The sequence below is a fragment of the Citrus sinensis genome, chromosome 5, assembly GCF_022201045.2.
Source record: "Citrus sinensis cultivar Valencia sweet orange chromosome 5, DVS_A1.0, whole genome shotgun sequence".
NCBI lineage: Eukaryota > Viridiplantae > Streptophyta > Magnoliopsida > Sapindales > Rutaceae > Citrus > Citrus sinensis.
The window spans coordinates 20886921-20910853 of NC_068560.1; the positions used below are offsets into that span (position 1 = coordinate 20886921).

The 23933-nt window shown below is 34.1% G+C and overlaps 2 protein-coding genes across 2 annotated transcripts; both read right to left on the reverse strand.

Annotated features, from left to right (window-relative positions):
- Positions 1 to 6311: 6311 nt before the first annotated feature.
- Positions 6312 to 7846, reverse strand: LOC102624571 (ubiquitin-like-specific protease ESD4). The gene is made up of 7 exons (XM_052441190.1): positions 7826 to 7846; positions 7660 to 7743; positions 7452 to 7544; positions 7271 to 7357; positions 7038 to 7175; positions 6749 to 6940; positions 6312 to 6640 (listed from the first exon to the last, which is right to left on the reverse strand). The coding sequence occupies exons 1-7, from the start codon at positions 7844 to 7846 to the stop codon at positions 6527 to 6529; spliced, it is 729 nt and encodes a 242-aa protein (XP_052297150.1). The 3' UTR covers positions 6312 to 6526.
- Positions 7847 to 13573: 5727 nt separating this feature from the next.
- LOC127902549 (uncharacterized) lies at positions 13574 to 22462 on the reverse strand. Its single transcript, XM_052441952.1, has 5 exons — positions 22167 to 22462; positions 16076 to 16133; positions 15224 to 15933; positions 14948 to 15085; positions 13574 to 13877 (listed from the first exon to the last, which is right to left on the reverse strand). Exons 1-3 carry the CDS (start codon positions 22355 to 22357, stop codon positions 15592 to 15594), a joined length of 591 nt encoding a protein of 196 aa, XP_052297912.1. The 5' UTR covers positions 22358 to 22462; the 3' UTR covers positions 13574 to 13877; positions 14948 to 15085; positions 15224 to 15591.
- Between the last annotated feature and the right edge of the window lie 1471 nt (positions 22463 to 23933).

Here is a 23933-nt window from a genome sequence, read left to right on the forward strand (position 1 = left end):
CATTTTCTTATCAACCATCACCATTTGAAGATCCTTATGAAGTCTCAGATCCTAGCTATCAATCAATGAACTACTCTCATGTTTCTTCTTATCCATTAGAAGCATTTACCCTGCCTGAAGCCTATGTTGCAAATGTTGAAGGTTCAACTGATGAAGGGTGGTATCTTGACAATGGAGTTACACATCATATTACTAACAACATGGCAAATATACATGTGAGAGAAGAATTCAAACACTCAGACCAGCTGACCATTGGCAATGGACAAGTTTTGGTCATTACTCATATTAGTGATGCATGCTTTAACCATAAAGTTTTAATTCTGCCTACAAACACACACCTATAGCACTTAAGGATATCTTGTTAGTTCCTTCAATTACTAAGAACTTAATAAGTATATCCAAATTGACAACTGATAATAATCTTTCCATTGAATTTGTTGGCAATGTGTGTTATGTAAAGGATTCACTGAAGGGACAAGTACTTCTGCAAGGTCTTGCTGAGAAAGAATTGTATAAGTGATAACTCTATGAAATGAGAGTTATCATGGCACTTTTAGGCTTAAATCAATACTACTTGGAGAGTAAATTATGTGTTTCTATTGCATTTTTGTTACATTTTGTATAAATAATCATTTTAGTCAGTCTTAATAAGTTTTGCTCGATTTAAAGTAATTTGTGATCAAATTGTGTGCATAATTGTAGGTTTCCAGAAGCTTATAATTCATGGAAGGAATGCTATGCAATAGGCTTGCAAAAATAAGGAAAGAGCATGGCTATAAAAGAGTTGAAACAAATCTGGAACAGTGCAGTTGCTGTAGATATTGCTGTAGCAACCATTGCTGTAGCCGTTGCTGTAGCAATCCTGGAACAACGACAGAGAAAATTATGTACGGGATAACTGCAGAATTGCGATCTGCAGTTTCCTAATTTGATTTATGCGCGCCCTAAGGTTCCGTTTACCCTAATTTTCAACTATAAAAGAAGCACACATCATAAGGAAAAGGGAGGGCCGTCACCCAAGGAGAAAAACACAAAGAAACAAAAGAAAAACAAGATTCAAGAGAGAGATTGAAGGTTACACAAGAGGAAAAATTGCAGAAATCAATTGGGAGCTCAATCCTTCTTATTCTTCTCTTGTTTTCTCGTTTTCTATTTATTTATAGGGATGTGTTTCATGACTGAAACTTTGTTCTTTATTTTTCTTTTACAAACCATGAACTAAATTTATTTGTGGTTGAGTGATAAACAATCTTGATGGTTTATTGACTAGAAATATGTGTTGCTGCATGTTTGCTGTAGCAGTTTGTTTTGATAGTATTTTTTTTTATTCATTATTTCGGTTGATCACCCATTTAATAATACAAGTTAGGAGAGAGCTGCAAAAGGGCCTATCTTAGTGGAACATATCAGAACAATAATTGATCTTAAATTGAGCTTCCTAGATTGAGTTTTACTTGAGTCTCAAAAGGGCCATGCTTGATTTAAGATTAGTGATGAACTAGACATAAAGATTCACCTTGTAGGGTAAATAGAACCTAAGCGTGTAATGTTATATCTTATGTTGGCATAGCAACTGATCACTATTAGGTTGCATATAGATATAAGATATTCAACATGCGACGACTGAGGATACATAAGGATTCTGCCTAGTACTGTAGCAAATACTGCAGCAACCGAGCCAACCCTTAGAAAATAGTCAAGACCATTAGGAGAGTTTATTCACTCAACTACTATATATTCCCATTAGTTTTATCCTTGCAATTGACGTGATAATTTACTTTGTTCCATTTTATTTATTGTGTTTTTATTTTAATTAGTAAATTAGTTTCATCAATTGTTTATCTTAATTTAGACATAAAATCTACACTGTTAAGATTGCTGTAGCAAGTCTAATAACATCAATCCATGTGGAGACGATCTTGAATACTCATCACTTTATTACTTGTTGTGTACACTTGCACATTGACACCAATAGCATTAGTACTTATACAACCAACAATAAGTTGTTGTTAAAGTCATCACAGTCATCTCCTTCTTCCTTCTTGTGTCAAATTTCTTCAAATCAGCCTCTGTCAATGTTATCAACATGTCATGTTTCTTTTCATGTTGCAAATAATGTTCAGAATAATCACTCAAGTTCTAAAGCTTGTTTTCAAACTGTTGTTTCCTCTTGTAATGCATTGGTAAATAAATTTGATCTGTTTCATAGGAGATTTGGTAATCTTCATCATAATATCTTAATACATTTGCTTACGAATGATCAAACTATTAATCTTTCAACTTCTCTTATTAACCAAGCTGCACAACAAATATGTGAGGCATGTCAAATGCGAAAAATCCACAGATTGCACTTCCCTGTCATATAAACCAAAACTTCTCAAGTGCTTGAACTAATTCACACTGATTTATGGGGTCCTTCACTTATCCTTTCCAAAGCTAGTTATGTCTATTATATCAACTTTGTTAATGACTTCAGTAGATACACCTGGATTTATCCATTAAAATTAAAATTAGAAGCCTTACAAGTTTTTAAATTGTTCAGATTGCAAGCTGAAAAACAATTTCAATGTCCTATTAAAATGCTGCAATCTAACTAGGGGGAGAGTATAGAGTATTTACTGATTTTCTGAACCAAAATGGAATCATATTCAGACACTCATATCCCTACACACATCACCAAAATGGAGTGGTTGAGAGGAAACATAGGCATGTTGTTGAGTTAGGACTCACACTTTTAGCTCAAGCTAAATTACCCTTAAACTTTTGGTGGGAAGCTTTTCAAACAGCAGTTTACCATATTAACCAGTTGCCTTCTGCAAATCTGAAGTTCCTTACCTTATATGAAAAGTTGTTCAAACATAAACCAGATTACAAAATGCTTAAATGTTTTAGTTGTGCATGTTATCCATATTTGAGAAATTATAACAAGCATAAGTTTGGTTATCATTCTAACAAATATATCTTCATTGGTTACAACCCTTCTCATAAAGGATATAAGTGTTTGCATCCATCTGGTCAGGTTTATATAGCAAGACATGTTATCTTTGATGAGTCATCTTTTCATTATTCCTCATATTCTGCTTTTGCTTTTAATAAATCAAATTCATGTCAAAACTTGTCTTTCACTCCTCAGCAAGTGTATCATTTATCCACTTTGCCATTATTCTCAGCTTCAGATGATAACAGCACTCATAATCCTAACTCTGCAAGTTCCACCAGCAGCAGTTCTCATCATTCATTTCCTCATAATCATAACAACAACTCTCATTCATTGTCACAAACAACTGAACCATATACAGAGCCTCATACTTCTCTACCTATTCAGCCAATCACCACCAACAGACCTCCCATTTTTCAAACATCACTAGAAACTGATCAATACACATCAGCTCCAGAAAACACACAACACTCTAATACTCCTGTAAACACACATCCTATGACCACTAGGAGTAAGGTTGGCATTTTCAAACCTAAACTCAACAATGTAGCTCTTGTTCATAAAGAGCCAGAATCTATAGAAGAAGCTATACAGAATCCTAGATGGTTTGAAGCCATGAAGGGAGAATATAGTGCTCTGCTCAAGAACAATACATGGTCTTTAGTTCCAAGATCAGATGGTCAGAAGATTGTTGGCAACAAGTGGGTGTATCGAGTTAAGCATAACTCATATAGAAGTCTGGCCAAGTACAAGGCTAGATTAGTTGCTAGGGGGTTTCAACAGATTGCAGGGGTAAATTACTTTGAAACTTTCAGTCTAGTGGTAAAATCATCTACTATCAGAGTAGTGATCAGTTTGGCTGTTATAAATTAGTGAAAAATCAGGCAAGTAGATGTTAATAATGCATTTATTAATGAAAAGTTAACAGAAGAAGTCTTTATGGATCAGCCAGCAGGTTTTGTTGACAGTCAAAGACCAAACTTTGTGTGTAAACCCCACAAGTCACTTTATGGTCTCAAGCAAGCTCCACGATCTTGGTATGAAAAGTTAAAAGGTTGCTTGTTACAGTAGGATTTTGAAAATTCAAGAGCTGACACATCTCTGTTTATCAAGAAAACCAGCTCTTACATGATATTGGTACTGATTTATGTTGATGATATCTTAATCACATGACCAAATAATGCAGAACTAGAATCTTTCATTACCAAGTTTAATGAAGTTTTTGCATTAAAGGATTTGGGTACTCTCTCTTATTTTCTAGGCATAGAAGTCTTATATGGTGCAAATTGCATTTATTTGTCTCAAAGGAAATACATAAGAGATCTGTTGTCTAAGGTTCAGTTGCTTAAATGTAAAGATATTGACACACCTATGAGTACTAGAATTAAGCTGCAAAAAGAAGCTCAAGGACATCTAGGCCAATATATTGCTAATACTACACATTACAGGAGTGTTATAGGAGGGATGCAGTATCTGGTTCTAACAAGGCCAGAGATTACTTTTGCTGTAAACAAGTTAAGTCAGTATGTTTCAAGTCCTACAATGCAACATCTTATAGCATGCAAGAGAGTGCTTAAATACTTAAAGTCTACTCAAGATTATAGACTTAAGTTTGCTCAAAATGGAGAAATGAAGATTACTGGATTCACTGATGCAGACTTGGCTTGTGATTTGGACGATCGAAAACCTGTTGGAGCTTATTGCATCTATTTAGGTAATAATTTGGTTTCATGGTCATCCAAGAAGCAATCAGTTATTGCTAGATCTAGTGTTGAAGGTGAATACAGGGCCTTAGCTTCAGCTAGTGCAGAGATCAGCTGGTTACAATCTTTGTTTTTTTAAATTGGTTTGTGTTGTGCAGAGATACCTGCTATCTGGTGTGACAACACCAGTGCCACTGAGCTAGCTCATAACCTTGTTTGCCATTCTAGAACTAAACACATTGAGCTTGACTGACACTTTATCAGAAACAAAGTGATTGCACGGGAGTTAAAAATTCAGTACATTCCCAATGAAGAACAGATTGCCGATATTATGACAAAACCCCTCTCTTTTATTCATGTTAACCATCTGAGATCAAAACTCAATGTGCAGCCTTGCCCTTTGAGTTTGAGGGGGGCTGTTAAGGAAGTCCAGTGTGCTGAGCTCACAGAGAGTAGGAGTAAGAAGGAGAAAAAGCTTCAGTCTCAGTTAGTCAAACGATTCAGCAATGCCAACTCATCAGAGTTAGTTAAGCAAGTTGCCAGATCAGCACAAGATTGTTATTAGTCATTTCGTATGTGTGTGTAATTGAATGTAATTAGCTTAAGCTGCAATCTTGTGCTTGTATATAAGATGAGTTTATTCAATTGTAAATACTTAAGAAAAATCAATAAGAAAGAAAGTTATCTTTTCTCTTAAAATCATTTTCCTCATAAACAAACAACTTCATTTTCTCTTTCATAAAAGTTATAAACACTAAAGTATTCGATAAACATTTACTGCCTACGGAAGTTAAGTTGATTGGTCCCACATATATATAATAAAAAACCTATAATGTCTTTCTTATTTTTATCAAAATTATTATTTAAAAGCCATATTTACTACACACTATCAATTTATGTTTCATAATTACGACTTTTTTTGTCACAACAGTCGTGACTTAAAAGTTACAGTATCTCAATACTAAATAGAACTTGACAAGCGTTGCTCATTGACTTTTGCTTTCTGATGTGTTTGCACTTCTTCTCTGTCTGCAGATTTTTAAACTCGGGTCCAATTTCCTTCAAATAAAAATTTAAATAAAAATAATAGCTATGGTTTTTTATGTAAATAAAAAAATTAATATTTTCTTATATTTTTTTGTTATTTTAAACAATTTTTCTTGTAATAAATTATATTTTATATTCTTAAGATAGAATATCAAGCAAATGATCTATTTATCTCTCTCTCTTTTTAATTTTTTTTTGTGACAAAAAGATTTTTGATATTATGAAAAAAATAAAGAGTAAATAATATATATTAATTTTAGTGAGGAAAAAACTAGCAAGTTCATTATTTCATATAGTAGTTGTGGGGGAAAAAATTACAACATTATTTGTAATTTAGCATATTGGCCGGAGTTAGGACAAAAGTTTTATTGTTTTAGTAAATTTATTAATTTATCCAACGTTGGTTCACTGTTATATAGATTGTATATTTAGAAGTCATTTTTGGGTCTTTTGGGGGGAAAAAACAAAAGTTGTTGGGGATAAATAAAAAAAGCTGCTCAAATTGGCAAACAATATAGGCTGCAGCAATCTAATTAGTTGTATTATAGCAAACAAAATCAAAACCACACAATTCTAAGAATACCATGTTTAGTTGATTTGTGTAAGCATAGACAATGAGAAGAAAAACAAAAAGAGGCCCTTTATCTCTTTCAATTAGATTTAATTATGGCATCGATAGTCAGTGCAAGCTTTGAAAGCTAGATTAATGTGATCCAGATGCATCCATGATATAAAAAATATTGCAAAAGGTGGCACAAAACATTGTACACTAGGCTAAGGTTTCTCATACACACTCAAACCCTACCTCGACCTTCTAGTACTTCTAGTCTTTTAGACCTCATTCCGCGAATGAAAACTGCGAAGTACTTTGCATCACATTGTCCTTTAACATGTTGCCATCGACAGTCACTAACTGAATTGCTAGGTTTTTCCTAGCTTCATCCGAATCATGCTGTAAATTTATAAAATTAATTCTTTCCTTTGTAAGCAAAATATTATACAATAACCTCCTTTGCAATAATTAATACAACTGACTTAACGACATCGTTTGGCCACTCACCTTGAAGTCTAGCTCTCGTACATTGCCGTGGCACTCCATAAACCGAATGACATGAAGGCCACAATCATATCCATTTGGTTGTCTCGAAAGCCCTGTAGTACCTTGCATCACACGAAAACTCTCAAAATCGAGACCTCCGAAACCGGAAACAGGTCTGATATCAACCATCAAAAGCTCATCAAGCGCCCTCAACTGCAACATCATAATTTCATGCAAAACACTATCAGTTAAGAAACCTCTTGAATTTTAACAATTTATACATTACATATCTAGGATCAATTTTACTCACGATTTTTTTTGCATCTCCTACCAAATCGCTTTTTCTCATGTCACTTGACAGCGGATCCCATATCAAAACAGAATTGCCTGGTATATCCAAAACGACAACATACCAATGCGATGCCCCATGATTTATTGGAACCAAAATCTGCACATAAAAATCAATCAACACTCATATTTTCGTCGACATAAAATTATTTTAACTTGCTTGTCATAAGATGTTGCACTTATCACAACATATACCTTCTCACAAAATGCCAGGTTATGCTTAAACAAGTCCCTCATTCGGTTTAGGCTCTCGATATCACATTTTTCATGCAGGACCTTTTGCTAAGTCCAATGCACAAATAAGGTCAGATGAAATGAGCCAACAATGAATTATAACACAGTATTTCCAAATCAAATCAAAACGACTACTGCATACAGCAAAATAGGTTGGAAGGAACCAGTTGTGCTTTATTTTATTCCCTTTGCTCATTTCATTGTTCGACAGAGTCTCAGCCACCACCGAAATTATCTGCAAATGCAGCCATGAATTTCAGCACAATGAGAGCACTAGCTGATTCAAATAACATATCATGGACCCTTGGACACCATGCACAAAAATTAATATAATTGATACGCTCACTCACCGCGCCATGTATCCATCTTTTTGATAGAGCGACAACATTTCTATCCTTCTCAACCAATTCATTTTTGTTTGCACGATAATCTCCCTATACATAACAAGTTATAAACAACACGTTAAACAAATAAAAACACCCACCACAGATTAACAAACCAAAATAAATTATCAACAAAAGCATCCAAGTCACTCATACTTTATTTTTTTTGGTTTTTTTTTTCATTTTCCTTACCCTTGGTCCAGATCTTCATTCATCATGTATTCAATCAACTTCATCTCGTCATCAGACACAGGTTGCGTCAGCACAAATGGCCCAACCCTGAAACTGGTAAAATGAGTACATAGCCTTGTCTCCTCTATTGGTGGACTGTTGGCCAAGCCCACCAGCATCTCCTCAGCCTCCTTCATTGGAGTCTTGCCTGTTGACAACACGCTCATTTTCTTACACATCCTTGAATCCTGCTGCATCGTTCAATAAGACAATACATCCATCAATACATTGTCACTACGAGTACACACTTTCATAAAATATTTTAATGACACTTCATCACCGTGATGTGTTCAAGAATCTCAGCAGTAACTTGATTGATATGATGGATCCGGGAATACAACCAAACGACATCTGCATTCCATGCTCTGCCCTCTTCGCCGCTCTGTTTCTCTTTAGCCTCTCTAGTTACAACTTTACTACTTTCCCCGCTTTCTCTCCCACCTCCTTTTATTTTCTCTGTCAATGCAACCTGCATTTACCGTATTCGGTATTCCTATGGATTATCAGCCATAACAAACAAACAAAAAATTGCCAAAACAACAACTACAACAAGAACAACAATTTTCCATAAAGATATTATCACTCTACAGGACGCTCAATACATAAACAAAAAATATTTCACTCTAAATTTCATTAAAATGTATTCATTAAATACATGGTGTTAATTCCATACGTCACTTTAATCCACCTAATGAGATGTCTAGGTTTTTTTCTAATGATGCTAATAGATTTTCCCATTATTGCTTCTCTTAAAATTGTTCTTTCTACCTTTTTACTTTTAAATATTTTGCTATCTATCTTTTCTGGGAGAGGGCTCACTATGTCCCATTGAGCACGAGTATATTATTATTTATTTTCAATAAATTTAATTATCTCATCTATGTCCCTTGAGTACGCGTATATATATTGTTATTTATCTTCAATCAAGTTGTCTCACTAGTTGAGGCTTGAAAAAAATAATAAAATAAAATAAGTTCCATACGTGGCTTACATGGCACTTTCGGTGGTTTATACATAAAAAATTATTAAATTATAAATTTCGTCGAAATATATTCAATCAATACTTGTTGGTTTAAATTCCATACATGGCTTACGCCTTACATGTTACTTTCAGTGGTTTATCTAGTTAATACTCGTCATAATTTAAGAACATTCTAAATGTATGATGTTATTAATTTTTTCTTCTTCCGAATTTACATTGAACATTTAGCAGTGTACTGTGTACAAATATTCTACTAGGATAATTCTATTTTTGGTCCAGGATAGTGCTCTCAGTCTAAGTTTTGATAAAGACCTTTAATGGTAGTCTAATATTTCTTTAGAGGGGAGCTTTGAATAATTTTCACAATTAATTTACTTATAAGAATGTCGTGAGTCATAATACTCAAACATCATAAAAAAAATTTCCCTAAAAAGCATTTCAAGCCCTCTTGAATTATTTTAGGATGAAAACGAGTGTGATATATGTGAAAAGAGATAAGCTGGCACCGCCCTTCTAGATGGGGTGCCAGCCATTGTCAACATTCAAAGATTTGAATGTTGACATTCAAATCTTTGAATGAAGAAAAGAAGCAAACAACACAAGATTTACTTTGACAAATTACTTGGAGAGAACCTGAGAGGAAGCTCAATTTCCTAACAGTGGTATCAGAGCCATTGATTGAAGTTTTGGTGTCGGGGTACCGTATACGTGAACAGTATCGTTTACGTGAATAGTGCCTCGACACCAAAACTTCAATCAATGGCTCTAATACCACTGTTAGGAAATTGAACTTCCTTCCAGGATCTCTCCAAGCAATTTGTCAAGTAACAAATTAATAAGAAAAATTAAATGGAGAATATATCAATCACACAATACAAGATATATGTGGAAAACTCCAAATCTGGAGAAAAAACCACGGTCGTTGTCAAAAAGACAACTAGAGAAAAAATATTCACTATGTGAAAAATTATTACAACCACACTCTCAGAAATAATTTTCTCTCACCCATAAGAACTTTATAATTTTAATTCCTTAAAATTACTCAAGCTCTAAACTTTTGTTTCTTCACAAAACTAGATGCGCAAACCAAATGAGCAGCACCCTTTTTTATAGCCAAAATTGGCTATTAAAATACTATTATATTTTCCACCGCCATTATCTTCTTCAACTATTCCTTTTTCTTCTTCCTTGTCAAAGTTGTTTGCTTCTTTTCTTCATTCAAAGATTTGAATGTCAACATTCAAATCTTTGAATGTTGACAATGGCTGGCACCCCATCTAGAAGGGCGGTGCCAGCTTACCTCTTTTCACATTCTCCCACTTGGAGATTTGATTGAGAACCAATCAATCTCCACACCAAGCTTACTATTTTCACCTTAGTCATAATCCTCACCATAGAGAATTATCATACTCCACCATAAAGAGTATACCACTTAGAATTAATTACCAATTCTAAGAATTTTACATCGACACATGTCGAAATATCATGCTGAAATTTATGGTGCAACTTCCATGTTAGCCTTCCTGGAAGTTTGTCAGTCATCGACATAAATTCCACCACACACCCTGCATCAATGCCAACCATGCCTTGTGTACAAATCTTGTAGACCCACTAGTAGTACCATATCCCCTTTCATGGTACTTGCGGTATACCATGAGGATGTCATCATCATCCATTTTACAAGGGACCATCGTCTCCCACGATAATAAGAGACTTACCACTAGCAATACTATCAGTATCTGATATGGAGCCACTTGCCGATCCTGCTCCATTTCTACCATGACAATTTCTTTTTAAGTGCCCCGATTGTCCACACCCCCAGCAGACTCCTTTCTTCTTAGATTTATCTTTCTTCCAATTCCTTACAACTGCCAAAGCCAAGACATCTATAGTTTCAGTACTTTCACCACTCAGTCTTCTTTCTTCTGAGAGTAAAGTACTAGTAACTTCTTCAAGATCTACTGTCTCCTTCCCATACATCAAAGTAGGTAACAGGTGTTTGTAGGAAGTTGGAAGTGACCGTAGTAATCTAAGCGGCTTGTCCTCATCTTTAATTTTAACTCCAATGGCATCTAGTTCTGACACAATACCATTGAGAACACTGAGGTGATCAGAAATTTTTATACCTTCAGTCATTCGTAGTGTGTGAAATCGCTCCTTCAGGTACAATCGATTTAAGATGCTCTTTGTCTGATACAACTTTTCTAGCTTCTCCCAAAGTTCTTTCGCTGTAGGAATTTTTCCTACATTTGCAAGAACATGCTTTGCTAGACACAGTCGTATGACACTTGCAGCTCTATCATCTAATTCTTCTCAATCTTCGTCACTTATACTAGCTTTTCTAGAGCCACTACTGGAAGCAGGGGATGGCTTCCCCTTCAATGCCTTGTGTAACCCAGATTGAATCAACACATCTTTGACTTGAACTTGCCACAAGCCAAAGTTAATTCTCCCATCGAATTTTTCTATTTCAAATTTCACCGGACTTGAAAATTTCAATCCTGACATATTTGCTTTGCAGATCAGCTTTTACTCTTCACCACGGAATGTTTGGATTGGCTCCCACTGCTTCACATGAATAGTACAATATACGTGAACAGTACTGATAACTCTATGAAATGAGAGTTATTATGGCAATTCTAGACTTAAATCAAGATCACTTAGAGAGTAAATGATGTGTTTTTATTGTATTTTTGTTACATTTTGCATAAACATTCATTTTAGTTTAGTCTTAATAAGTTTTGCTCGATTTAAAGTAATTCATGCTCAAATTGTGTGCATAATTGTAGGTTTCCAGAAGCTTATAATTCATGGAAGGAATGCTGATGCAATAGGCTGGCAAAAAGGAGGAAAAACATGGCTATAAAAGAATTGAAACAAATCTGGAACAGTGCAGTTGCTGTAGACCCCATTGCTGTAGCCGTTGCTGTAGCAACCATTGCTGTAGCCGTTGCTGTAGCAATCCTGGAACAACGACAAAGAAAATTTCGTGCGGGATACTTACAAAATTACGATCTGCAGTTTCTTAATCTGACTTATGCGCGCCCTAGGTTTCCATTTACCCTAATTTTCAACTATAAAAGAAGCACACATCATAAAGATTAAAGGGAGCCGTCACCCAAGGAGAAAAACACAAAGAAACAAAAGAAAAACAGGCTACACAAGAGGAAAAATTACAGAAATCAATTGGGAGCTCAATTATTCTTATTCTTCTCTTGTTTTCTCGTTTTCTATTTATTTATGGAGATGTGTTTCATGGCTGAAACTTTGTTCTTTATTTTTCTTTTACAAACCATGAACTAAATTTATTTGTAGTTGAGTGATAAACAATCTTGATAGTTTATTGACTAGAAATATGTATTGTTGCATGTTTGCTGTAGTAGTTTATTTTGATAGTATTTATTTTATTCGTTATTTCAGTTGATCGCCCATTTAATGATACTAGCTAATGAAGAGCCGCAAATGGGTCTATCTTAGTGGAACATATCATAACAATACTTGATCTTAAATTGAGTTTCCCAGATTGAGTTTTACTTGAGTCCTAAAAGGGCCATACTTGATTTAAGATTAGTGATGAACTAGACATAAGGATTCACCTTGTAGGGTAAATAGAACCTAAGCGTTTAATGATATATCTTATGTTGGCATAACAACTGATCACTGTTAGGTTACATATAGATATAAGATATCCAATATGCGACGGCTGAGGATAAATAAGGATTCTGCCCAGTGCTGTAGCAAATACTACAGCAACCGAACCAACTATTAGAAAATAGTTAAGACCATTAAGAGAGTTTATTCACTTAACTACTCTATATTCTCATTGTTTTTATCTTGAGTTTGACGTGACAATCTACTTTGTTGCATTTTATTTATTGTGTTTTTATTTTAATTAGTAAATTAGTTTCATCAATTGTTTATCTTAATTTAGACACAAAATCTACACTGTTAAGATTGTTGTAGCAAGTCTAATAACATCAATCCCTATGGAGACGATCTTGAATACTCATCACTTTATAATTTGTTGTGTACACTTGCACATTGACACCAATAGCATTAGTATTTATACACCAATAAGTACCGTATATGTGAATAGTATCGTTTACGTGAACAATGCCTCGACACCAAAACTTCAATCAATGGCTCTGATACCACTGTTAGGAAATTGAGCTTCTTCCCAGTATCTCTCCAAGCAATTTGTCAAGTAACAAATTAATAAGAAAAATTAAATGGAGAATATACCAATCACACAACATAAGATTTACTTTGACAGGTTGCTTGGAGAGATCTTGGGAAGAAGCTCAATTTCCTAACAATATATATCCTGAAAGTCTGAAACCTACTACTCATCTTCTCTACATGTTACAAAGCTAGATTTTTATTATTATTGCACAACTAATACTCCTTCCTTAAAGAATTTGTCTCAAAGTAAGGCATGTTTTGCAGTTTGATTCGAGGTTTTTACTGGCATTTCGAGGAACCAACACCTCCCAAATACAACTTACCTAACTTTTAAAATAGTTATGTAGAAACTTATTGCTGATAGTGCTTGTTTAAATAGTAACTAGTTACAACTGAAGAATAAGAGTAAAATACGGGATAAGGTATAAATATAATAGCGAAAAGGATAAATAGTTAAATACAAATGAAAATAAACTATCTAGAAATTATTGTGAATGATCGCATCATTCTCTCTCTTAAGGATATCATTGTCTTAAAAATACCTTGTCCTCAAGGTAGACCATTTTGAAACTAAAGTATTCTCGTCGTTGAGTACTGTATTTTTCATAACTAATTTAAGTGCTTGATGGATGCATGACTTCTTTTATCCCACATACTCTTGATATTTCATCTATCTTGCATAAAAAATTCCTTTTGGAAAATTCCTTTTATTTAGGAATCATAAATTCAGCCATTTTATGTATGTGACTTCATCGCTGGGATTGTTCCCTGATCTGTTGTCCAACTCTAGCTAGTACCAAATGTTATACGACTCAACTTATTTTTAACAAGAAGTAAAGCAAAATAAAAATGATTATATGATAAACAAGTTGGTTTTAAAGAATAATTTTAGCATTTCAAGGACCAACTCCCAAACAAAACCCATCAATTTGCTAAAATAATTTTGAAGACTTTAATTATTGATTATAGTGCTAGTTTAGATACTAGCTAGCTTACACTTAAAGGTTAATTATTAGATCAAAGAAAACGAAAAACTCAAAAAGATAAATTTCATATTATCCTCTTATGAATTGACTATTTTAAATCATCCCCTTACTTTTGAAAATATCAAGTTATACCCATTTTGGTTCAAAAGATAGGGGAAAAATGGTGGTGTGTTGATGAATTTTTTTTGTCCTTTTTTGTATTCTTGATAAAAATGGGGGGTAAATTAAAATTTTAAAAAAATAAGAGAATAATTTGAAGATAGTCAATTCATGAAAGGTAATTCGAAATTAACCAAAATAAATACAAAATGAAATAAAACATATAGTAATCATTGTGAATGATCGTAGCAAGTAACAAGTCTTAGAATTAAGTCATGTTTTCCATAGATGACGTTAAAATTTAGTTGTAATTCCTCAAAATCAATACACTAGTTTGCCCATTTTTCTCAAGACATTTTACAGATAAGGAAAATGTAATTCTCAGATTATGCAATAATGTATTAGAAAGCTAAAAGCAAAACGTACACAAATTAAGCAAAGGCTTTATAAAAGAAATTAACAAATGGGAGATGAGAGAAATTATTTTAACCTAAATGATAAACTCTGTTTTATTTTTATTTTTTACAAAAACTCTTATTTTTAAGAGAGAGAAAAAGCGTAAAGAAAGCCAAAAGCTAGTGTTTTTAAATTTTAGAAACTCAAGAGATTTTTAGGACAATCAAATGATTAGGAAAAAAAAGAAAGAAAGAAAAAGAAAAGTCTGGTCGCTTTTACGCCAAGAGAGGCTCCTCCTTGTTTTGCACTAATCACCTCAACTATTTTAAGCCACTACCATATATATACCAACCTAAATTAAGCCATAGCATTCACATACCTTGTCCGTCCCAATGCCTCCTTACTTCTCCAACCACTTCATAAATCTTTGGATCTCCTTTGCATTCCATAAAGCAACAGGACACATCGATGAGTCTCTTTGTACTTTCCAATACGCTACAGAATTTATGTACAAGATCTGCGCGAATATGCATCAATCGTTACGCTATGCCATTGGATATAATTGAGCCACCTCATACAAGTTCTTAAGAAATTAAATAAATACATCAAAATTCAATAGCAAAGCAAAAGGGCTGACTCATTCATTCGACCTTACCTGCAGATACAGTAAACATCCTCCTATATGTGCAAGTTTCTCTTGCTTGTATCTCATTATTCCTTGCATAAGCCTACCAAAGCAGAAGGTTGCCCAATTCCTGTACCTGATTGTGTTAACATCCTTGATCGACAATAGGAAGGACGAGCATATATTCACTCCACCAGTCGGACAGAGCATTGAATGAAGTGTAAATAGTGTGAATATGACTTTGAATTCATCATCTGCTTGCTTTGACTCGCCTAACATTTCAGCCAATTTCTTAATGTTTATACCATTAGATGTTGCATCAAACCTATCTAAATATCCGGAAACTTCTTTCTTGTCCCCATTTAATTCCACATGCATTCCTCGGTCTGAGATCCCCATTACATACCCAAAACTCTGTGGACTAAGCTCCAATCTTTTCCATGAACTAATAAAGTCGACCTTGCAATATCAACCCTGTCTACTAACCAATCACATAATTTTTTTTTCAACCGACCACAATTTAACTCAATAAGTTTACCAAATCCCAAAGAGCATGCAGCAGCTTTTTGTTCCGCTGTCAGGTTGGCAACCACTACCGCAAATCGCTCCGACACACACCTTGATACAAACTTCGGTTTCTCCCCTTTAACATGCGCCACCGCTCCCTGGCCTACGCGTGTGTACTTGCACTTCTTTCCAGGCGGCAGATTCCTGAAGGCCATTCCAATTTCTTTTCTCATCTGCATTAAATTCGTTACAATATATCCATTAGGTAACCCCGCCAGTTGCATCACAAAAGGTTTGGTATTTTCAACAGACTCCCGAAATAATTTGACTGCACTTTGTATTTTGACATAATTTTTTTTACCCTCTTAAACTCACCTCATTGGTGATGCGCGCTCTTGCATCCTTGGCCTTTATCTTCTGAACAGCTTCTCCACTGCATAAACCACAAAAGTAAATATATAATCAACAATTTTTTTTCCCTAGTTTCTCAAAATTTTCGAAATCTAGTCACCAAACAAATATAGCTGCTCGAACTTGAAAGCCACTCGACAGGCCCCTAGGGGCAAACTTATAGTCAACATGATCATCGTGACCCATATCCCAAAAAAAAATGATAATAATAATTTGCAATCACGATCGACATTACTTACAAATAAGATATTGTTGGTGAATTATAAGAATATGGAGGCAAAGAACAAAGAATATTTCTTAGGATTTGAGACGTGTTTGCACACTTTCCTTTAAGGTTTTATTTGCCCTCTCCAATCTTGGTTTGCTATAGAGTATTAATGGCAAATTACCCCCAAGATATATCAAATCCTGAATACAATCTCTAGCAAATAAGATTGTATTTCCAGAACATATATGAAACCTACAAAATCTGATTTTTTTTTTATCTTATTGTATGTCTTTCTTTTTATGAATAAGATGTTTATTTGAAAGAATACAACCATTAGAAATGGTACTTCTTCGAAAAAACTCTTTTGGTTTGAAAATGCATCGATTTACAATTGAAATCTTTTCAATCTTGCTAACCGTTTTCCAATTGACAACTTTCTGGAAATAAACGGTTAGCCGTTTTCTCAATAAACGGTGAGCCGTTTATTCTAGGACATAAAACATGCTCTCTAGACTTAAACGGTAAGCCGTTTTCACCATAAACGGTGAGCCGTTTATTCCAGAACAAAAAACATGCTCTCTGGACTTAAACGGTTAACCGTTTTCTCAATAAACGGCAAACCGTTTTCGTCCAGAATATCAAACCAAACAAACTTGAAAGATGTTACAATCTCTCTTACAATCCCCACTAGATTGTAATATTTTTCAGATTTATTAATGATAAACTTATACATACAAAAGGTATCTTTCGATTTTAACCTTTAATTAGTGAGTGTATTTCAAAGCATTTACAAGACAATAGTGTGCTAAGCATTAAACTTTGTCTCTTAAGTAAATACCGGAGATACATCACATATAAGCTATCCCAGATTTCAAAGTTGTGTTCCAATAGTTAGCACTATTCCGGCCTTGTGCTCTATCTTGGATTCATGAACATTTACAAGATTAAACCATGACCTTGTTAGAAACGACACCATTTCTTATGTTCACTTAGGTGAAGTTTCAAATCATGTCTTTAGCTACTAAAAGACTTGAACTTCATTAAGAGTAAATACTCAACCTCAACCTCGTAGCTATTTGCACCGAATATCTCGAATGGGATTATTTATTACTCGGTGTCAAACCAGTCACATAACAACAACTTGTTATTACCCATTTAACTATGGAGTAGCGGTATAACTACTACATAGTTGGGTTACCGTCGTTGGTGACTTTATTATATAAAGGTTTCAATCCCATTCCATAAGATGTATCCTTAACTAAGTCTCTTGAAAGACCTTTTGTTAAAGGATCTGCTAGGTTCTTATTAGTCCTAACATAAACAATATTAATAACACCATCTGCTATTAATTGTTTCACATATTCATGTCTTAAGCTAATATGTCTAGACTTTCCATTATACACTTTATTATAAGCTCTAGACAGTGTAGCTTCACTGTCGCAGTACAAAGAAATAGATGGCATTGGTTGTGGCCACAACATTATATCAAACAACAAATTTCTCAGTCATTCTGCTTCTTTGCCTGCAGATGCAAGTGCTATAAACTCACTTTCCATTGTTGAATGAGTTATGCACGTTTGTTTCTTTGAAGCCCAAGAAACCGCTCCTCCAGCAATTGTAAAAATCCAACCAGAAGTGGATTTATTGTCTCTTGTATTGGTTACCCAACTAGCATCTGAATATCCTTCCAGTACTTCAGGATAATCATTATAAAACAAACCCAAATTAACGGTCCTTTTAAGATAACCAAGTATCCTACCAATTGCTTTCCAGTGTTCAACACTAGGGTTACTCGTGAATCTTGACATTTTGCAAACTGCAAATGCTATATCAGGCCTCGTACAATGCATAGCATACATCAAGCTACCAATTGCACTAGCATATTCTAGTTGAGCTACTATTCGGCCTGAATTCTCTAGTAATTTAATACTAGAATCATATGGGGTATTAGCTTCTTTAAATTTCAAATAATTAAATTTAAGAAGCACTTTCTCTATATAATGAGATTGACACAACGAGTAACCCCCACTATGTTTATTCACTTTAATACCTAAGATAGTATCTACTTCACCAAGATCTTTCATCTTAAATTGTGAAGTTAAATACTTCTTTGTATCATCTACTCCTTGCATATTTGTTCCAAAGATAAGCAAGTCATCAACATACAAGCATATAATCACACCAAAATCATTCGTATATTTAAAATATACACATTTATCAGCATGGTTATGCTTAAAACCATGTGATAAAATTACCGAATCAAACTTCTCATGCCATTGTTTTGGTGCTCGCTTTAAGCCATAAAGAGATTTGATTAACTTGCATACCTTTTTCTCATTTCCAGGCAAAACAAATCCCTCAGGTTGTTCCATATAGATTTCTTCATCAAGATCACCATTAAGAAAAGCTGTTTTAACATCCATTTGATGCACATATAAATTGTTCAATGAAGCAATTGCAAATAGCACTCTTATAGAAGTTAACCTAGCTACCGGAGCATATGTATCGAAATAGTCAATACCATTTCTTTGCTTAAACCCTTTGGCTACTAATCTAGCCTTAAAAGTTTGCAAAGAACCATCATTATTGTACTTTCTTCTAAATACCCATTTGCTGCTAATTGGTTGAGATCCTGAAGGAAGATCAACCAATACCCATGTTTGATTCGACATTATCGAATCCATTTCATCATTTACCGCCTCTCTCCAAAAAGAAGCGTCTCTAGAAGACATAGCCTCGCTAAATGTCTTTGGATCTTTTTCAATATTTAACAACAATGGTACTTTGTTAAGTACATTCTTTCTATCCCCTTCAACCAAGAAGAGTAGTGCTTGTGATGAAATAAAATCCGGAGCTAAACTCTTTTCTTTCTTTTTACGTTGACTCCTCCTTAGTTCGAAAGATGTCGTAGACTCTTTCCTTTTATTATTGTTAGTGGAGGTAACAGGAGTATTAACACATGGTTGATCAATAATTGATTCTGATTCAATATTAGAATCATGTTGAAATTTATTCTCAATAAATTCAACATCTCTAGATTCCACAATCACATTAGAATCTAAATCTAACAACATATAAGCCTTGGAATTTTCAGCATATCCTACGAAAACACTTTTTATACCTCTAGCACTCAACTTTGATGACTTAGGGTCATGTATTTTATAAAAGGCTAAACAACCCCAGACCCTTAAATACATCAAGTTTGGTTTTCTTCCTTTCCAAATTTCATAAGGAGATATATGTGTTTTCAAAGATGTAATTCTGTTATGAATATGACATGCAGTGAGTAATGCTTCCCCCCACAAATTATTTGGTAGTTTTGCATTAAGGATCATGGAATTTATCATATCCGTGAAGATCCTATTCTTCCTTTCAGCCAAACCATTTTGTTGAGGAGTAAATGGAGCTGATCTTTGGTGAATAATTCCAACTTCCTCACAATAATTATTAAATTCAATTGAGAAATATTCACCACCTCTATCACTACGAACCATTTTGATTTTCTTATCTTTTTGGTTCTCAACTTCAGCTTTGAAAATTTTAAATTTATCAAAAGCTTCACTTTTTGTTCTAAGTAAATACACATAAGTGTATCTAGAACAATCATCAATAAAAATGATGAAGTATCTCTTACCTCCTCTTGTTAAAATGTCATTATACTCACAAATATCAGTATGTATCAAATCCAATATTTGAGTATTTCGTTCAGCTTTAGGAAAAGGTTTCTTAGTTATTTTAGCTTGGATGCAGATTTCACACTTATGACCTTTAACATCATTGCAATTAATCAAACCATGCTTAGACATGTATTTCAAAGATCTAAAGTTCAAATGTGCTAATCTAGCATGCCAAACATCACAAGACTCAACAATATAAGCTAAGTTGATATTTTTATTATTAATGCTGAGTTTGTACATTCCATCACAAGAATACCCTTTCCCAACAAATAATCTATTCTTTGACACAATACAAGTATTACCCTCAAGCACAATCTTAAGCCCATGCTTACACATACAACTAGCAGAAATAAGATTCTTCCTAACGGAAGGTACATGAAAGACATTATACAATGTGACTTTCTTTCCAGAAGTGAAGTTGATCTCAACTACTCCTTTCCCTGCTACTATGGCTGCATTATTGTTCCCCATGAGAACCATTTGTCCTTCCGTTTCTTCTTTGTATGATAAGAAAAATTTCTTATCATTACAAACATGAATTGTTGCACCCGAATCGAGCCACCAATCATAGGACTTAGTTTCAGCCATATTGGTTTCAGTAATCATGCCAATTTGCATTTCAGAAACCATAGCACAAATCTCTTCAGATTTGTTTTCAATAACATTAGCTTTATGGGAATTCACTTCTTCCTTTTTCTTCTTGAATCTGCAATCACTTTGGCGATGGCCTTTCTTACCACAAAAGAAACAATTTCCAGAAAACTTTTGTGTGCTGGACTTCTTGAATTTCTTGTCATTCTTGACTTTAAAATTCTTTGAGAATTTACTAGCTTCAACAACATTAACTTTAGTAGAATCATGCTTATCCTTGGATTCACGAGACCTAGTCTCTTCTTCAATTACCAAGTGTTTTTGCAATTCTTCTAAAGTTATGTTCTCTTTACTATGAAGGAGTTTCTTTCTATAATCATTCCAACTTTGAGGCAATTTAGCAATAATAGCCCCAACTTGAAATGATTCAGAAATTTCAACTTTTAACTCTCGAAGCTTAGCAACAATAATTTGTAACTCATGTATTTGATCAAGAATGGATTTTGTGTCTACCATAATAAATTCAAAATATTTAGATACAAGGAATTTGTCAGTACCTTCTTTCTCCGTTTTGTATTTGTATTCAAAAGCATTCCAAATTTCCACCGGAGAAGTCATAGAATTGTAGAGATCATATAATCTGTCAGAAAGCGTATTGAGTATGTGACCCCGGCATATCAATTCATCATCTTCACGACGTTTCCTTGCAGCCTTAACAACTTCGGTATCATCTTCTCTTGGTTCTGGAAATGGTTCCAATTTCGGATCAAGAACATATGCCACTTTAAGAACAGTAAGGAGAAAGAACAATTTTCCCTTCCAACGAGTGAAATTAGTTCCATCAAAACGATCGAGATGGACACTAGGATTCAGAAATGATGTCAAACTCTTCTCAACCTCCATTTGCACAAATAAAACCTTAAAGATTGTTGGTGAATTATAAGAATATGGAGGCAAAGAACAAAGAATATTTCTTAGGATTTGAAACGTGTTTGCACACTTTCCTTTAAGGTTTTATTTGCCCTCTCCAATCTTGGTTTGCTATAGAGTATTAATGGCAAATTACCCCCAAGATATATCAAATCCTGAATACAATCTCTAGCAAATAAGATTGTATTTCCAGAACATATATGAAACCTACAAAATCTGATTTTTTTTTATCTTATTGTATGTCTTTCTTTTTATGAATAAGATGTTTATTTGAAAGAATACAACCATTAGAAATGGTACTTCTTCGAAAAAACTCTTTTGGTTTGAAAATGCATCAATTTACAATTGAAATCTTTTCAATCTTGCTAACCGTTTTCCAATTGACAACTTTCTGGAAATAAACGGTTAGCCGTTTTCTCAATAAACGGTGAGCCGTTTATTCTAGGACATAAAACATGCTCTCTGGACTTAAACGGTAAGCCGTTTTCACTATAAACGGTGAGCCGTTTATTCCAGAACAAAAAACATGCTCTCTGGACTTAAACGGTTAGTCGTTTTCTCAATAAACAGCAAACCGTTTTCGTCCAGAATATCAAACCAAACAAATTTGAAAGATGTTACAATCTCTCTTACAGATATAAAACCATACGTAGTGCTACAACTTTTGCCTTGGGTGTCATCTGTGCTAATTTGGCCTTGGTCGTGGTCACGGTCACCAGCTTCATGCCAACTTGGCTTACGCTTTAGGTTTGGCAATGATGGCACCTCCATTACACTTAAATCATCATTACGTAGAACTGCTTCATATTTCTTAGTCATTTCTTCCCATGAGCTACTCATTTTCCAGCATGATAATTAATAACGGCTCTCCTTTAGCTGCTAGCTAGCGCTTCCTATAAGCTAAGCTTTCATACTTTCTTAATCTTTTCCTCCTTACTGATTAAAGCCACAATAGCCTGAAATTTTTCACCGACAATAAATTCTCTTAATTTAAACCCTGTCCACTCCCTCTTTACCCCTTCTCCAAGGTCTATTTCCACAGCCTTTGGATTTTTGTCTTCTAATCCAACGGTTCAGATCAGCTAACTGTTAGTAACAGCTTCTTCAAAATTATTAATTAGTTAACTTACTCAGGGGGGTAAATTTTGGCGGTTTCTTTTAAGATTAAAAAAAAAAAGCCTAAAATTGACATGCAATTTTCCCTCTATAAACTGTAAGTAATAACACTAGGATTACGAAGTTAGGATTAGGACAAAAATTTTGTACTCAAAATGAAGTGTCACTATATAATGGCCGTCATGTGGTTCATAAAAATAATAACTTTTATTATTGTTAATAAAAATAATTTTATAATAATAATTAATGTATAACACATCAATTAAGATGTAAATTTTGTATTTCAACTTTATAGATCTAATATAAATTTGTTCAAAAATAGTACTCACTCCACCATCTAACCTAGGCTTGGCAATTTAGCCCGACTCTAATTTTGGCCCGATTGACCCGACCCTAATATTTAGGATTTTGGTCCGAATTTTCAATTTTAGGGTCAGATTAGGGCCAAGATTTTAAGGCCCGAACAAATTTAGGGTTAGGGTCGGGCTTAATGCCGACCCAACCCGACCCTATTTAAAAAAAAAAAAAAACTAACACAAGTTAACACACGCACACAACACATCCTCACAACATCACACATTGTGTGTTTTTAATTTAATTGTATTGTATTTTTATTTGTATAAGACATGAGTTTTTTTTTATTTTTTACGTTGAGTTATTGAATTGAATTGTGTATAACTAAAATGGTTGTGGAATTACATTGTGTGTTTTTAATTTAATTGCATTGTGTTTTTATTTATATAAGACATGAGTTTTTTATGTTTTATGTTGGGTTGTTAAATTGAATTGTGTATGGCTAAAATGGTTGTGGAATTACATTATGTATTTTTAATTTAATTGCATTGAAAATATTTTATATATATTTTTGTATCATGGTTTTTAAAAAATAAATTATTTATTAATTAAATGGTAGATGCTTCATTGACTCATTCGAATTCTTATATATGCAATGAAGAAGTTGATTTTTCAATATTGAATTGTGGGTGGAAAATGGTTTCGGTAGGGTCGGGTCTAGCCCGACCCAATGTTGGCCCGACCCGACCCTAACTATAAATAGGTAGGGCTTTTTTAGAGTCGGGCTTTAATTCTTTGTTGATCGGGTCGGGTCGGGTTTAACCAAGCCCGAGCCCGACCCGATGTTTTGTCATCCCTAATCTAACCTCAATCGGACTAAATTTATTTAAATTCTTCATATTGACTTTTTTTTTTCGAATTTATTTTGGTTTGGGTGTGGTTCGGATGGATGTTAGTGGTTAGATAAGTAACATTACAATTTTTTTTCTTTTTTTATAAACTCAAT